We start from the raw sequence: 17,674 nt of genomic DNA, 5'->3' as shown, positions 1-17,674 counted from the left end.
TTTCTTTAACTTTTATATATGAAAACTATATACATAATATATAAATAAGTCCTTAAATTTCTAGTGGTGGCAAGCTTCATAGATTTTGTTAATTTTCATATATATATAGGCAGAACATCAAGCAGCGAGTTCGTCAAGGACCAAATTGTGATGAACGTTGGATGCAAAGGCTGGCCTGTGTTGTCCGATCAAGCAGACAAGCTACTGTAACTCAGATTGTTAATCAGGTTATTGCATATGCCCAAGCTGACCCGTCCACCACCGAAAGCGCTAACTTGTGAACATGCGAACACGAACATGCGCTAACTTGAGCATGTGAAGGTCAGAACTGGATCACGTAGCAATAGAAGATGGCTTGGTCTGATGAATCGTGTTTTCTTTTACATAACATGGATGGCTGGGTGCATGTGTGCTGCTTACCTGGAGAACACATGGCACCAGGATGCACTATGGGAAGAAGGCAGGCCGGCGGAGGCAGTGATGCTTTAGGTAATGTTCTGCTGGGAAACTTGGGTCCTGCCATCCATATGGATGTTACTTTGACATGTACCACCTGCCTAAGCATCGTACATACACCATTTACACCCTTTCATAGAAACGGTATTCCCTGGTGGCTGTGGTCTCTCTCAGCAGGATAATGTCCCCTGCCACAAAGCAAAAAAGGTTTGATGAGCACAACAACGAATTTGAGGTGTTGACTTGGCCTCCAAATTCCCTCAATCCAATCTAACAAACTAGTCCAATCCAGCCCACCTCACAACTTACAGGACTGCTGCTATCTTGGTGGCAGATACAGCAGCAAACCTTCAGGGGTCTAGTGGAGTCCATGCCTCGATGGGTCAGGGCTGTTATTGGCAGCAAAATGGGGAACCAACTCAATAGTAGGAAAGTGGTCATCATGTTATGCCTGATCGGTGTATATACACATAAATATATACATCAGTCAAATGTTTGGAAACATTATTTTTATATATTTTTCAAATAAGTTTTTCCATCTAAAAATTAAAAAGCTAAAAATTCAGCTTTGCAGAAATAAATATTTATTGTATATTAAAGTAGAAAATTCAATTGTAATCGTTTAAATTGTATTTTTTTTTCACAATAATACGTTTCCCCCCCTGTATTTTTGATTAAATTCAGGCATTTGATAAGCATAAGAGACTTCTTTCAAAAAACAGTAATGTTTCCAAACTTACACTTTTTTTTTTTATGAAAGAAGCTGAAATTTCTGGAGGCTGTGAGAATCATTCGTCTGAATACAGGAGGAGTCGAGTTTATTTATGTTAAAACAATGTTTAATAAATACAATGTCATTTGAATCTACTCCTCCCCATGCTGGGATCATGAGATGACGTGTGGACACCTCCCGGGACAGCGTCTGTATGGGATCCTGTGTGTCCCGACTGCCGAATCGCTCACAGATCGTGGTCTTGAACTCGCCTATGGGGGGAAAAATCCTGCATCTCTCTGTAATAGAGGGATTTTTTTCTCCTTAAAAAAAGGTTGAAAATGTATAAAAAATAAAAAATAAAGAATGAAAATGAATTGCTCTTCAGCATTATAAATAAATATTTCTGGTAAATTTTGTACATAGTTGTAAGAGAAAACAACATACATAAGATGTTACAAAACAAAGTTTCAAATAACAAAAAAAAGATATCATGTCAAATGCACACCATTGTATATATAACAGCGTCTGCAGACTCAAAGATCATGACATGGGTATCTGCCAATCAGAAAGCAGATTATGGGAGGAGTCAAAATAAAGAGCTCTAATAGGCACAGAGAATGAACAGTGTTATTGGCTGAGGGATTTGTCAGTCACAGGTCAACCAGCGCGCATACAATTCAACATTAACACAAACGTTAAACACATCGAGAGTTTTCAAAACAGCCGAACGAACACTTTGGTCATGACTGTGGCCCCAACACGGATGAAACTGAATGACCGCGCAGATGATGCAAAGAGCAAATTTAGAAAATGACGGCTAGTAGGGTTCGCTTAACAGTCTACACATTCGTAAGATGATCCCCGTGGATAACGACGAATGAATTCGTTTGCTACGCAATTGAACAAGAACACAGATCCATTTGTCTGCTTTAAGGCTAATATTGAACTAAACGCACTAAACTTACATCCCCTCCACCAAATTTTAAAGGCTAACATGAAAATACATTCGAGTTTTTAAGGTTTTCCTTGTTGTTGTTTTTTCTTAAAGGAAAGCAAAAAGGTCTCGGTGGTGCTAATGCTAGGCATGGCTTCTGTGGTTCTACGAATCGTAGAATCGACTGTTACGAATTCCCCCCATTGCCCAGTCTGCGATTTTCAATGGTCGAAACGACTATGAATATTCATGTAGGACCACCGTTTACAAAAGTAATAGTAGTACTTACAATTATAATAATAATAAAAAAAAAAGTCACATATTTTTTTTTGTTTTTCATTCCAAGTGATGCTACAAGGTCTAGCAAACGGCTAAGTATCTCTAAAGTCATCTCTTATGAATGCAAACAGTCTGTAAAGACAATCACATTTAAGTTTGATTCTATAATCTCTCTGAGGGAAGTTCGCCAGGTCCGTGTCCAGGCCCTCGCGAGAGAGATATGACTAGGGCTAAAGTTAGCCCTGTGCTCTGGTCCCTTAACGGTAAAGAAAAATATATAATCGCCTTTCTTAACTCCATGCATATTCAGCATTTGGATTTATATAATTTGAGCTCCATCCAAAAGGATTCTTCTGTTCGGAACTAAGGAATCTGAAGCAGCCAATCACAGCGATCACTGGCCCATCACCTCTATGACATCGTCGTCCGAGCTGCTCCCGCCGTTTTCCGCGAGCGAGGGGTGCGTGTCGGGGCGGCTGAATGCTGCCCCCAGCAGGCCGGAGGAAGAGAGGAAATTGGAGGAGTTGGAGGCAGAGGTTGGCGTAGAGGACAGGCCTCTAGGGTGTAGGGATCCTGGGAACAGCGGCTGGGAAAATGGTACCGGGAAGCTAGAGAGCATGCTTGCCATGCTGGGGTTCATCAGGAATGGTGGGAGCGAGGAGGAAGTGGAGGACGATGACGAACAGGGCACAGAGGATGAAGAAGAGGCCAGCATTCCAGCGTGGGCGGACGACGTGGTGTTGGTCGAGCAAGTCGAGGAAAGAGTGCTGTTGGACGGGCCAAGTCCGAGCGGTTCAGTGGGGAACATTGCATGAAGGTCGCCCAGCGCCTGACCGGCTTGCTGTAGGAGGTGCGACCTGCTTCCAAGTGAGGGTGGAGTCATGTGACCCAGGGCACCTAGCAAGGCAGGGTTCAGCCCCATGGGTGTAAACCCGAATCCACTGTTTAGAGGAAATCCCGGGTAACTCCCGGGTGAACCGGCTGACGTTGAGGTCCGTTTGCCACCAGGCTGTTTGGATGTCCGACTTTCCAAAAGCTTCCGCTTCAAACTTTGAACGTCCATAGATGATGCGATGTCATTGCTGAGCTGCCGGTGCTGATGCTGGTGCTGGTCGGGGAAGCGAACTGGGTGCTGGATGGGTCTGTCCACTCCCGAGGGTTCGGATGTTCCCGAAGACAGCAAGTTCTCTACAGCAGGAACTGGTTCTTTGTTGCTGTGGAATTCTCGCAGGAGCTCAGGACTGTCTTGGGGCGAAGGGCGAGGCTGAGCCTCGGGGGTTAAACGCTTCGGCTCATGAGGAGACGCACGACCATTACTGACAGAATGCAAGTTAGGGCCGGAATCCTCTGTGAGAAAAAAAAGAGATTTGGTTAGTTTACGTTGACGCAAGCTAATGGGTCTGGGATGGTCAACAAAAGATCATAGGTTCAATACCCAGTAAAGTTTGGATCTATTGACAAATGTGTCTTTGATCAAGGTAGAGGTCTGTACACCAGAGGGAACCCCATGCAATTGAATGAGGCATGGGACAATTACTTGGTGCGGTGTGGGAGGGAAAATATGTAATTTTGTTTCTATGTTTCAAGTAAGTTTGGAAGCAAGATGTAAAAGTAAGAATATCCCACACTGGACTATAAAATGGGGTATTCATGCTCAAGGTTACACCAGGGAAAGGACAAATGAGTAAAATAGTACACCTCTTGAAGCTGTGGCTCCTCCTTCAGGTGGTCTTGGCTTTCCAGAGCGGATGGCAAATATCCTGCCATCATTGGTCCTAATGTATGTGCCTGCAGCGCCAATGACAGAATATGAAGCAAATAAACCTTACCCACAGTACAGTATAGTAAACACTCTCAACTGTTTTCTAAAACTGAGATACCTTTGGATCCTCGGATAACGTGAATACTCTCCCCTGCACCAATTCGGGCTTGGACATCTGTGCTGCTGTTTGACCCAGGGATCACAATATCTAAAAAACACAGCCATGAATCAATGAAGAAACTAACAGAGACTTCAAACGCAGTGCGCACTGCAAGTGAAAGTTATGTACCAGTGGTGGTGACGACACGCTGTACATAAACGCCGGCCTTTTGCAGGTAGTTGACGGGGAATCCCGCGCTTGAACTGGGGATGCCCATGGATACTTGTCGGGGCATCATGGGAATGGGCGTGGACTGAACTGGCCTTACGCTCGCAACTGGTTTCTCTTCTAAATGAGGGGGTGGCCGCCTGAAAAAAAAAAGATTGTTTGGATAAGCAAATACATTTAAGACTCAAACAAAACATCAATACATTGTGGTGTTCCCGTTTTGGACCCACCAGTTCCTCTGGCTGAAGGCAGGGATATTGGTGAGTCTCTGGTCACTAGCTGGGTAGTAATGTGCGTAGGAGGGCCGTTGATATGGCACAGACGCCCGCTTCTCATCTTCATAGCTTTTCTTGGCTGCTCTCTTTTCTGCTTTGGTCAATTTCAAGTCCTTGCGGTCCATCAGGAGAGACTCGTGGTGGAAGGGTTGCTGGTGTGGAAAACAGAGAGATATTAGTATAGGAAAGGTGACTGAAGGACAAAGGAAGGAACATCAGCAGAATAAAATACATATTCAGGAGCTAAGCCTTAAAAATTGTTTCGAAAATACTTAAATCTCTTAATGTTTGCCGGTGTGAAATCCAGATGAAAATTATCTTATGTGACTGGATTCTCCAGGAAAGTTATGAAGCCAAGCCAATTAATATTCATGACCAAAGCTTAGACCAGGTTTTTTTTTTTTAACCTTTTAGGACAAGCTTAGAATATAGTAGGATCTACGATGTTTAAATTGATAAAGGTTTGCAGATTAAAATACACTTGTGACTGGATTATCCAGGAAGGTTATAAAGAAGCAAATGCAAAAGCTAGTTAATATTCATGAGCAAAGCTTAGACCCAGGAGTTTCAACCTTTTAGGACATGCACCTTTTAGGAAAAGCTTAGACCATGCAGATTAAAATAGGATAATGTCACTGGACACTCCAGAAAGGTTATAAAGAACCAAAGCTTAAACCAGGGGGTTTCAACCTTTTAGGACACGTGCGTTTATCTAATTTCACTCATATCACCTGTCCATTTTGTTGTTAATTTGCCATAACCGTAGTCAATGTTTAGCTGGGAGAATATAGTCAAATTGCACCCTCTAGTGGATGACTACATTTTTTCTAGCAAAAGCTCACATTCACGTTTGCAGATTAAAGGGATAGTTCACTTTAAAATGAAAATTCTGTCATCTTTTACTGTCCCTCAAGTTGTTTTAAACCTGTATGAATTTCTTTCTTCAGCTGAACACAAGGGAAGATATTTTGAAGAATGTCAGTAACCAAACAGTTAACTGGAGCCATTGACTTCTAGCCTGACAAGCCAGACCCACATCAAGATGTTTGGTCTGGAAACTCACCATAGACAGAGCTCAATCAGAGGGGCGGGATAAACGGTTGTCTTTCAAACTCCCTCTGCACGCGATAGGATAGCGCTATACCAACCGGAGCAACGACGGTGAAGCGGAGCTCGATGACTGATTAAACATTCGCCGTATCCGGTCGGCTAAACTCCGAACACATCTTCCCTTTTAAGAATGACTTCAGTGCCGTTCTTTGTTCTTTTCTCAGAGAAAAGCTTAACTCCAAGTCTTCCAGAGTCGTGGTCAAAGCTGATTTGAAAGACCACCGTTCGCCAGTTTCTGTGTTTACTAGAAGCACGCAAACGCAACTCGGCCGTCGTCATTATGGCCCCGCCCGCCGACTCTATAGCCTACACGATGTGATTGGGCTGTCCAGATTCTGAGGAATACAGCTCAGATAGGAATTGAGAGTTGCTAGACCACACTTGCGGGCAAATTAAATTTGCTGCCGCTAGGGTGCGTCTAGATTTCTAGGCTAATTGACTTCCATAGTAGGAAAAAAAAAATACTATGGAAGTCAATGGCTCCAGTTAACTGTTAGGTTTCTGACATTCATCAAAATATCTTCCCATGTGTTCAGCTGAAGAAAGAAATTCATGCAGGTTTAAAACAACTTGATGGACAGTAAAGGATTACAGAATTTTCATTCTAAAGTGAACTATCCCTTTAAAATAAGATTGTGACTGGACGTTTTGAAGAAGGTTACAAAAAAAAACGCAAGCACATTCTAAATTCCTAATTAATATTCATGAGCTAAACCTTCACCACTGTAAGATTTAGAACTTTGCAACAGCTGGGTGTAAAATACAGATAGAAATCATGTCATATGACTGGACGTTACAAAGCAACAGTCAAATTAACATTCATGAGCTTTACTTTCACAGTTATGTTATGTTATATTTTGGAATAGGCACATTTTAAAACTAGTTACTGGCGTGGAAAGCGGACTGAAAAATTACCTTGGTTAAGAGGTTTGGGTAAAACAGACAGGCTTGTTTAATTACGATTTCCATCTCCTCACTAGGGACCAGCTCTGACTGGCTGGTATCAGGCTCCTCCTCTACAAAGTGCAACAGCGACTCCACTTCCTTCCGCGTGAAGGTGAGGACAGGGTTCAAATCGTCCACTACTCGATCTGACCAACACAAACAATCATAAACGTCAGAACTGCTCAAAAAAGTGGAACAAAACACACCTTCCGGTCCTCTCTTACCAGACATGCCCTGCTTGGACACCTGCCGATCGTAGATCTTCTTCTCCAGTGTGAAGTCACACACCAGTCTGTAGATGTGGCAAGGCTTGTGCTGGCCGTAGCGATACACACGGCAGACGGCCTGAGCGTCGTGACAAGGGTTCCAAGAAGCGTCGAAAACCACCACACGATTCGCACCAATCAGATTCACCCCCAAACAGCCAGCCCTGTAAATAAAAGCAGCCTGTTAGTCCAGACCTCATCAGTATTTGTGACATTTTTTAACATGCTGAGAAATGTGCGAGTTCTTCACCTGGTGGACAGCAGGAAGACCCAGGCTTGGTTGTTCGCAGGGTCGTTGAACTGGTTGATGAGTCTCTCTCTCTCTGAAGCTGATGTGCTCCCATCCAGCCCTGCACAGGAGACATAAACAAGGTGAATTTATGAAGAACACACACACAATCTAAAACATGACAAACCTTAGGCAAAGTTGACACAGTTTACAGTTAAAGTTTACAGGACGCAGAAATTAAAACAAGGCTGGGAATATACAAAAGTACAAATACAAAAATTATTGAAATGCATTGCTAAAATATTTCAATTGTTAATAATAATTGTATTAATATTGATCCGATATTAAACATTATAATTTAAACACGCTTTATAAAATTCTTTAAACTGTATATTATCTTAAACACATTTTACAGATTATTATTTTAATATCAATGACATACTATTATAGTTTTTTAAAATATATATAACGTTTGACAACTCACTGTAGTAATTGATGTTCCGGACCCAGTTGTGCATCCCCGTTTCGGTTTGGATTGGCATGGGCCTCCGACTCAGGAAATCTTCGATAACTGTGAGCGTTGATAAACTCTGACTGTAAGAATCACACACAGATAAATGAGCCAGTGTAGGCGTTGACGTAAGCGTGAAACAACAGCAGGACTGACAGTTCAGGATGCTGAAGAACAGATTCCAGATAAAAAGGCAAACATCTGTATAGTGTCACACATGGAAAATGCAAACAAATTTCCCACCTGAATACCAGTATTTTATCTCCTCGGCTGACGCTGTCATCAATCAGGTGGAATAGCAGAACCATCTTGGCCGAGTTCTCCAGAACACCCGTCTGGTAGTTGGTCATGATCTCTTTTGCCTAAAACAAATAGATTCCGAAATTACATCATATCCATGAGCTCATTAACATTTACATATCAACTGTTCTATTCTAATCTATTCAAAAGCTTTTCACAGCAGCATTATTCGCATTTCACATGCAAAGACAATGAGCAATCACAACATTTACATGAAGACTTAAAAGGTAGAAAAAGACAGGATGTAAAATGGCCATGAAAACTAAATAAAGTAAGATTTTGGGGGAAATGTAATTGTAATTTTTCTGATTTAAAATAAATTGTGATTTAAAATTAGTGATGAAAAACAGGTTTGCTGTGCTTGTTTGTAGAGCTGTACAATTTGGCCCGAAAAATGTGACACACACCGACCAGACACAACATTATGACCACCTTCCTAATAATGTGTTGGTCCCCCTTTTGCAGCCCTATATGCAACAAACGGCGATGCACTGTATTCTGACACCTTTCTATCAAAAACATTATTACTTCTTGAGCAGTTTGAGGTACAGTAGCTCGTCTGTTTGATCAGACCACACGGGCCAGCCTTCGTTCCACACGTGCATCAATGAGCCTTGGCCGCCTATGACCCTGTCGTTGATTCACCACTGTTCCTTCCTTGGACCACTTTTGATAGGTACTAACCCTTGCAGAACACCACACAAGAGCTGCAGTTTTGGAGATATTCTGACACAGTCGTCTAGCAATTTGACCCTCGTCAAGCTCGCTCAAACCCTTACTTCCCCTTTTTTCAACTTTGAGGACAAAATGTTAATTTCTCCCTAATATAGCCCACCCTCTAACATGTGCCGTGATGAAGAGATAATCAGTGTTATTCACTTCACCTGTCAGTGGTCATAATGTGATGCCTGGTCAGTGTGTATATTATATTATGCATTTCAGAAAACTAATATTCTAATAATCGTAATAATCGTATTTTTTTTAATTTAACAAAAAGTTTACCATCAGAAACATGTTGCATATATATTTATTTAATTAAATCACAGCCTTTGCAATTTGATAAATTGCAATTTAGTTTTATTTCTATTAATTGTGTTCCCACAAAAATAAACACATTGCAAGTTGAAGGTTTTACCCATTCATATGTGATGACTTGGTTGGCCTTCTCCTGTAAAGGGTTCAGGGGTCCCATGGCCATCTTGCTGTTGGCAGGGTCGGACGACTTGCCCTTTAATCCTGGTGCGGAGCAGCGGGTCCCGCTGGTGGAGTTGAGGTCATCCAGGTCAAGATCCTGCTCATTGGCCAGATTTTCCTTCTGCAGAGCTTCGTACAATACATCCGGATGATTCCAGATCTACAGGACACACAAAACACAAGATGTGAGCACGTCGATCACTATATAACAACAGATGGTGTGTTTGGGGTCTCCGCACCTTGCAGCAAACACAGAAAGCTTTAAGCGGGTTGAGTCCGAGCCATCCTGTGTTTCCGGCCTCCCTGAAGCGGTTCATGAACTCTGTATAGAGCGCCCTCTGCAGGCGAGATAGTCGTACCAGAATCACATGCTCCTCTTTCGGTGGCAGCTGCGTTCGGAGTACATCGTGACCTCGCCTGGGAAGAAAGAAAACAGTTTAGCTTAATTTCCAACTCAAACTCGTTTTCGAATCAGAGCCTATTAGCCTGTGAGCCCATTTCTTAAATATATACATGAAGGAGTGTGTATTTAGATTTACATAATTATACACAATACACACACACATTATGTAAACACTTATTTTGGATGAGATTCATTGTTTACCCAGCACTAACAACATCTCACCTCTGCACGAAGCCCTCCAGCAGACTGTGCAGGACATGACTCCTGTATCTCATGAGCTGGACGTCCTGTGGTGTGCTGTCTATACACTGACCGTTCAGAATCGGCCTCTCGAACATGTTACTAAACTCCTGCCTTGTACCGAGGAAATCGGGCCGGACGAAATCCACCATGCACCAGTACTCGATCAGGTTGTTTTGCAGCGGGTATCCGGTCAGAACCACCCGCCGTCGTGACCGGATGTTCTTCAGGGCCTGGGAGGTGCTGGCGTGGCAGTTTTTAATACGGTGGCCCTCGTCACAAATGACGACATCCGGACCGGGCCGCGCAAGCGCCCTTTCAATCCCTGAAGATCGCAGATGAGACACAAACATTTGTTATAGACCACAGTCAGCGTAGATGCATTTTCTACTCACAAAACCTCAACAGACCTTTCATGAGCTCCTGCTGGCGGTCCTCCTCGTCCAGGTCTATAATTACAGGACCTGCAGGTTTCTTGGACTTCCTCTTGCGGCCGGTCACAAAGCTCTTTTTGAGAGACAGCAGGCGGTACATCTCATAGCCCATTAGCAGCACCCCACCGCCACGAGTCCAGTCCTCCACCACCTTGGCCCGGGCCACTGTGGTTCTGGTCCAGATGAAAGAAATAAATGAGCGTTTTGGCCAAAGATGCTAAAAGCAACTTGCTGTGCATTCAACAATACATTTGATCAGTATGTGTGTTCTTTATTGTTGAGAATAGGATCGAAATTTATTTAATAATCATTAAAATAACATGTTTTTTGTGAGATTCACCCTTTCTTTGGTTCACAATGGCTGGATCCCAAATGGCACACTTCAATGCTGCTGTGTGCACGTGTCCATTAAGTCCATGAGACCGTAGGGTGTTCCATTCATCATTTTAGGTTTTAAAAGGGTGCCCACAAGGTTTGCGAGCTATGCAGAGGACTTTACCCGGCAGTCAAAGCGGCTTTAAGTCACAAAAGTGCGGATTCAGATGGAAGACCGTAAGGGTTTAGGGTGCCATTTGGGATCCAGCCTATAGTAATGTATTGGAGTGCAGAATAAGAGCGGGTGTGACGTTCATACTTGTGCTCATCATTGAGGATGTGAACCTTAAAGGTTCGAGGTAAAACCTGGGCTGGATCTGTGTCGGGGGGAAGGGACTCAGCAGCAGGCAGCCAGAGATTAAACTCAGCCAGCCAGTTCTGTAGTGTATTCACCTGGAGAAGAGAGGATACATGAGAAACAAAACTCTCCAACAGAAGTATTAATCTAACCCCTCACTGACAATGCCAGGTAGTCTTTGGCTCTCGGACACTCACAGGTACAATGGCGAGGACAGTTTTTGCTCCAGTGTGCCGCAGCAGGACGTCGATAAAGGAGATGACCTGTAGGGTTTTGCCCAGGCCCATACTGTGAGCCAGAATACAGCCGAAGCCACTGCTGCTCTTATAACGCTCGAGAGACTCCACCAGGTTATCATACAGAAAACGAATGCCACCGATCTGAGAGAGAAAAGAAGGGAAATTGAAAATGGTTTCAATGTCTAAGTAAAATGGAAAATTACTAGACAAATCTTAATTAAATGGCAAAAATGTGTGTACCTGGTGTGGTTTAACAGCGCTTGCAAGCTGGGGGGCGAGGAACAGGTCCTCCTCTTCTCCAGGGTGGTTGATATTGACCAGCACCCTTCCCTGGGCATCTGGTAGATTGAGGGCGTCGTTTACATGAGACCCGCTACTCTCCTCTGCACCTGGAGTGACTGAGCGATCTTCATTGTTGTCCTCCTCACTGCTAATCCGCATGGCATCTTCATCACCTGAACTCAACTCAATCACATCTGGAACAAAAGACCATCAAGATACCTGAATACGTACATATATAAAACAAAAGAATTATGCACATAATACTCTCTCTCTCTCTCATACATATACACACATTTTATATATATATATATATATATATATATATATATATATATATATATATATATATATATATATATATATATATATATAATGTTTTAATTTACTAACACAATTATAATTAAACTAAATGTACTACATGTTATATATGAAACATTTACTTGTATATTATTGCTATTATTATAAATTATTCAAAGAAGTATAAAAAAACAAAAATACTGTGTATATAACGCAAGCAACACATTATTAAAAATTATATACTAAACATATATATTATAACTGACTTTTTCAAATATTTTATTACTTATATTTAAATAGTTACTTTTATTATTACACATAATATGTGAATGTACTGTGTATAATTATTACGTATATATAAATACATACACATGTATACATTTAAGAATTTTATATATATATATATATATCTAAACTATGTAAATATACATACAGTATATACAAGCAAATATTTAATTAATATACACATGAATGATTATTTTGGTCGCAATTAATTGTTTGATAGCATTTGTTCATATTTATTATTGCTATAATTATTATTTATTATAAAATATAGTTATAATAAATATATTTAAAAAAAAAGAATAATATATATAAATGTTTATAATACATATTTAATAATAAGCATACTATTCCTTTTCATGAATTTTTTTTGTATATAATGTAAGCAATATATCATTATAATAAGAAGTAAATAATAAATGTTTAATAATACAAAAAGGTAAGGTTAAAAAAATATTTCAAGATTTTCTATATATATTTATATATCTCATATAAACATTCACAAATGCATGTAAATAAATTAATAATAATGTGGTAATTTATATAAATAAAAATATGGTTTTAAATTACAGGGTGTTTATGTTGAGATTACCATCTCTGTGGGTAGGTAGCTGAGGGGGCGGAGCTTCTTTAGCCTCTTCCTCATCTCCACTGCTGTCCAGACAGATCACTTCCTGTTTGAGACCCGGCACTGCAGTGGACAGATCTGACAGCAGAGACATTAATTACAACTAATTCATTAATTACATTCCAAACAGTTAAGGAGGAGGAGCGGAACAAGTCGAGTCTCACCTGCGTGAAGTGGGCGGTCTTTCCGCTGCTGTTCGAGACGCCGCCGTCTCTCAAGCTCCTCCTGCTGGGCGGCTTTGGTTCCCGCTTCCAGCTGGTGCTCCGTAAGGAGCTTCCTGCAAGCCGAAGAAGAGAGATGCAATTAGCAGGAAGATAAATGATTGTAATTGTAAGTGTAAAGTGATCAACAAACACGCAGGATGGGGTTTGTGGCCAATGAGATTTTCTGTGTGGGCGAATCCTTCCAGAATATGACCAAAATAGAAAACTAGATAGACAACATTTCCTGTGTGCGTGATGCTTATCGTGTGATGCTTAAACAGGATTTAATAGTGCAACAGTTGGGTTGCGGAAGTGAAAACTTGAAATTGATTTAACAGTAACTGAGCTGTGAGGTTGTTAATTGATGGCTTATGCTTTTATTGAGGCCATCAGCTTGCATTATTTCAACATATTTTCTAAAATAATTGTTGAACAGCAGATTTGCAACAAAAAACATTATTCCACCAATAATGGCAAGAAAATAAAAAATATGTTTCTTTTAAGAACCGTTCACTGACAAGTTCTTTGGGGAAACAAAAGGAACCAAAAATGGTTCTTCTATGGCATCTGTGTGAAACCTTTATTTATTAATGTATGGGAAGAATGAATGGAGAAAAAAAAAACAATTTCCGGAACCAAAAGCACAACAAAAAAAAGTAGGCGGGACCCAATGCACTCAATTGTTAAATCAAGCTCAATACCGGATGTTCCTCCTCAAGTGAGCAGGTTTAGAGGTTTTGGACATCTTCTTGGTGTTGCTGTTGGCAGACGTGTTGCTGCGGCTGTCCGGGCTGGATGGGGCCGGAGAGCCAGGCCGTGACGACGTCCGTGAGGTGGACGAGGGTTGGGAGGGCGGCCGGGACAAGCCGTCAGGGCTGGAGTCTCTAGACAAATGTGAGGTAGGTGCCGGGCTGGTCGGATCTCTTTGATCCTCGGCCTCCAGGCTCTCGAGCTGGTCTGTTGAGAGAAAACACCAAGTGATCAATAATTCATTTGCAGACAGAGAGCCAAACGCACACATTAGCGATAATGTTGCCAGACAGAAGCCTGATGCCTTTTAACCCCATCTAAAGCATTAATCAATGCAAGTTCAAACTCAAATGTATTTGCATGATAAAATAATGGTTAAAAAGTGGGTGTGAATTGAAAGGATGCTCACCGCCTGCATCTTCCTCATCATCCCCATCGTTCTCTCCATCCTCCTCCTCCTCCTCCTCCATCTCCTCTTCCTCCTCGCTGTTAAGGCTGGGCTCCAGGTCGCTCCCTGAGATCGCCTCTTCTGACATGGCGTCCCCTGGGTCTCCAAGAGCATTACTTACACATCTTCATTCAGACCACCTGAACAACAAACACGTAGGAAATCATTAGTTCAAAAGTTTGAGTAATGTAGCTGTTTTTCCCCAAGAGAAAAATGTATACTTTTATATTCAGTAAGGACGCATTAGATTGATCAGTGCAGTTATTTTGAACTTTCCATTTATCAAATAATCCTGCATTAAAATGTTAACATTGTCAATAATCAGAATCAGATAATAATTGAGCATCAAATCATCAAATGAGAATGATTTTTAAAGGATCATGTGACTAAGACTGGAGGAATGATGCTAAATCAGCTTTACCATCACAGAAATAAATTACATTTTCAAATATATAGACAAAGACAAATTATATTATTTCACAATATTACTGTTTGTACTATGTTTTTTGATTAAATAAATGCAGCCTTGAAAATAATAGAAAGGCTCCTGTTGTGTATATTTTCCATTTTTTTAACAAGTCTTGTCAAAAAAATGATAGTAACTTACCATTTTTAATTCAGTCTTTGTTTTCTGATTAAATTAAGAAAAAACTGTATTGCAGCTGGGTACAAATCAATTAATTTTTAGCAATGTATTTTTATACTAAATGTATTTATGGTTAATTAAATATCAGTTTTCTTCACAACATTGTTCTGTTCGGCATAAGTATTATTTATTTCTTTAATAAAGAAAATTTGCAACAAGCTAGAAATTATACAGCTATGAAGTAATTCTAAAAACTAAAATAATAAACATACTGGAAAAATTAGCATTTAAAATATTAACTGATGCTTTCAAGACTACTACAAGTCATTCTTGCACAATAATCTATGCAAACTACAGCATTATGAAAACGTCCAACAACAACAAAAAACAGAATGAGTCAGACATTTTTAGGCATTAAAAAAACCCCACACAAATTAGACCAATGAATGTACAGAAAAAAAGAGTCAGTAGCAATGCAGACCTGGCCCGACCTTGTGGATTTCTTTATCATCAACCTTTGTTGAAAAAAAACAAGACACTTGTTGCTTCCTTTTCAACTAACTTAGTAAATGAATGCCCACAAAATTCAGGGTTTGTGTAATTCACTTTTAAACTCAGCTGGAAACAAAAATCTGAGTAAAATCTAAAACTACTTTTTTGGTTTTTCAACAGCAGCAACAACAAAAAGGCAGCAGTTCGGGGACAGGAGAACAAAGAGCAACCAAAGAACTCCAATCAAAAAAAAAAAAAGTGTTGAGAGAAGAAACAGAAAGACCTAGAAGGAGAAAAAAAAACAGAAGGGAGCAAGAGACTCAGGCCCGCTTACATAAGAAGGGTTATGTAAGAGAAGGCTGCGTTTCCCAGCCAGGGAGCGGTGTGAATGTAGGCCACGCTGCCCGTGACACACTGACACATTCACACAGCGTACAGCTCAAGCACAGCCTGTTCCACAACAACCTGCACCTCCGGACGCACAGAGCGTCTTCTTTAAGAAAAGCACAAGCTCCAGCTCTCGTTATAAACTGTATGACTTCGGTTTTCCTTCAGTGAAAACCAAAAGGAAGATTATGAATATTGTCCCAGGTACTTTTGTCTATAAACTGAAGCATCAAAACTGACAAAAGCACCATGAATTGAAAGCATCATAAAGCGGCCTAGACGACTCAAGTCCTCAGTCATTGAGAGACTAATATTTATGGTACGTTTTATGTGTGATTTTTATAGCACTTTATTATACAATAAAATATAAGTATTGATACATTTTTGATTATATATGGTCATGTTTTCAGTCTCCAAGTCACACTCTAGTATACAATAAAAAAAAAAATTGAATTACAAAATATACTATTTAAAATACAGGCTAAAGTGCAAGTGATCTGTTATTTTATATGACATTTTCCAAACAGTATGACGCACAAACAGATTTTTTTAGATCTGTCAAACAATTAATCGCACCCACAATGATAGTTTATGTTTACATAATATGTGGGTGTACTGTGTATAATTATGTATAAATACAAATACATTTATGTATACATTTAAGAAATATTTGCATGCATTTTTTTCTTCCCCCCCTGCAAAACATCTTAATTTGTGCTCCACAGAAGGCAGTGTCATACTGTTTGCAAAATATCATAAGGAAGAATACTTGAAGATAAAAGATCTGTCTTTTTTTTTTGGTGAACTAAACTGGTCCTTTAAGGTCAATCTCTGCACTGTTTACAGCTGGTCCAACAAAACATTAGCAATGAATTTCAGTGAAACCACATGTTAAATTCAGCTGGAAGCCGTTCAGATCTATTCAGTCGAGTATTAATCAGATTTGTTTCCCTATATATATATATATATATATATATATATATATATATATATATATATATATATACACATCTAATTACACACAAAGCCCACCATTACAGATCCACTGACCTCGCCTCTCTCTAATATCTAATTTATATTTAAAAACACATGTTTGATTAAATAGCGCTTAAATCAATCATCTTTCTTTCCATTATGAGATTGACAGTTTAAAATGAAACTGAAGCCGATGAAGATTATTCTGCACCTGCGCTTGACACAACCCGCTGTCATCATATAAAACCACAAAACCACGTCATGTCATTACAATAGGTGTATATTAACCTATTTTGATAAAGTATATATTACAAAAGTGTTTCAAAGCCCTTTTTCTTGGATTGAAGTGAATGAGGCACATTTACATAACTGTACTTGGTGACCAGCAGCGCCGCAAACAGAAGAACAACCAACCTGAAAACTCACCTAACATCCACAATATGAGCGGAAAACCAATTTGGACTAACACATATATCTGTTTTGTGTTGTATTATATGCGTTCTGCGTAAAACACAACATTATATCAAGCCCGACGAGCCCGCTAGCTGTTAGCGCGTTAGCACGAGCGCGCGATGCTCTCTTTTGTTGACGTTAGCTTCCGCGCTAACTCTGCTCAAATATAACTACTAAAACACATTATCGCCAATTAAACATGCGTGTGCTGTGTTAAATCGATGTCTTACCTTTTTACACCCTTTTAGGAGCCCGCGGTTGTGCTGTGATTCATTAAAGTGTTAATATAATTTTTTGTAATGCTCACTGATTCTTTTATTTTAACTATCAATTGTGCACGAGCACCGACCTCAAACGCCCGTCGAGGCGCACAGACGGAGTCTAATGGTTCCGCTCTTCATACGGTCCGGGGGGCTGAATGTCATTGAGTGTTTCATAATCACTTAGAGGGTTGCATAAAAGTAAATACAACAAGGTGGGGTGTTGTGTAAATGCTTAGAATAATCCAGACGGATGACTTACAAAAGGAAGTTTAAGACGAGCCTGTCAGTCACTGTTTTACAATCAATGACATGGGAAGCCTGTACATTCATTTGTC

The 17,674-nt window shown here is 40.3% G+C and overlaps 1 protein-coding gene across 2 annotated transcripts; it reads right to left on the bottom strand.

Moving 5' to 3' along the window:
* Positions 1 to 1,273: 1,273 nt before the first annotated feature.
* On the bottom strand, positions 1,274 to 17,463 carry rad54l2 (RAD54 like 2). Of its 2 annotated transcripts, none has more exons than XM_067415642.1 (22): positions 17,307 to 17,463; positions 14,145 to 14,323; positions 13,687 to 13,942; positions 12,947 to 13,059; positions 12,747 to 12,860; positions 11,534 to 11,769; positions 11,252 to 11,434; positions 11,016 to 11,149; positions 10,358 to 10,554; positions 9,930 to 10,272; positions 9,544 to 9,721; positions 9,246 to 9,464; positions 8,054 to 8,172; positions 7,784 to 7,893; positions 7,321 to 7,420; positions 7,029 to 7,234; positions 6,775 to 6,950; positions 4,705 to 4,901; positions 4,436 to 4,614; positions 4,265 to 4,354; positions 4,083 to 4,172; positions 1,274 to 3,731 (listed from the first exon to the last, which is right to left on the bottom strand). In XM_067415642.1, the coding sequence occupies exons 2-22, from the start codon at positions 14,269 to 14,271 to the stop codon at positions 2,779 to 2,781; spliced, it is 4,320 nt and encodes a 1,439-aa protein (XP_067271743.1). In that variant the 5' UTR covers positions 14,272 to 14,323; positions 17,307 to 17,463; the 3' UTR covers positions 1,274 to 2,778. The 2 variants fall into 2 exon arrangements, with proteins under 2 accessions (XP_067271743.1, XP_067271744.1); XM_067415643.1 differs by lacking the exon at positions 17,307 to 17,463 and adding an exon at positions 17,050 to 17,184.
* Positions 17,464 to 17,674: the final 211 nt, after the last annotated feature.

This window comes from Pseudorasbora parva, chromosome 14, assembly GCF_024679245.1.
Source record: "Pseudorasbora parva isolate DD20220531a chromosome 14, ASM2467924v1, whole genome shotgun sequence".
Taxonomy (NCBI): Eukaryota; Metazoa; Chordata; class Actinopteri; order Cypriniformes; family Gobionidae; genus Pseudorasbora; species Pseudorasbora parva.
This window is presented reverse-complemented; position numbering and strand designations above follow the sequence as displayed.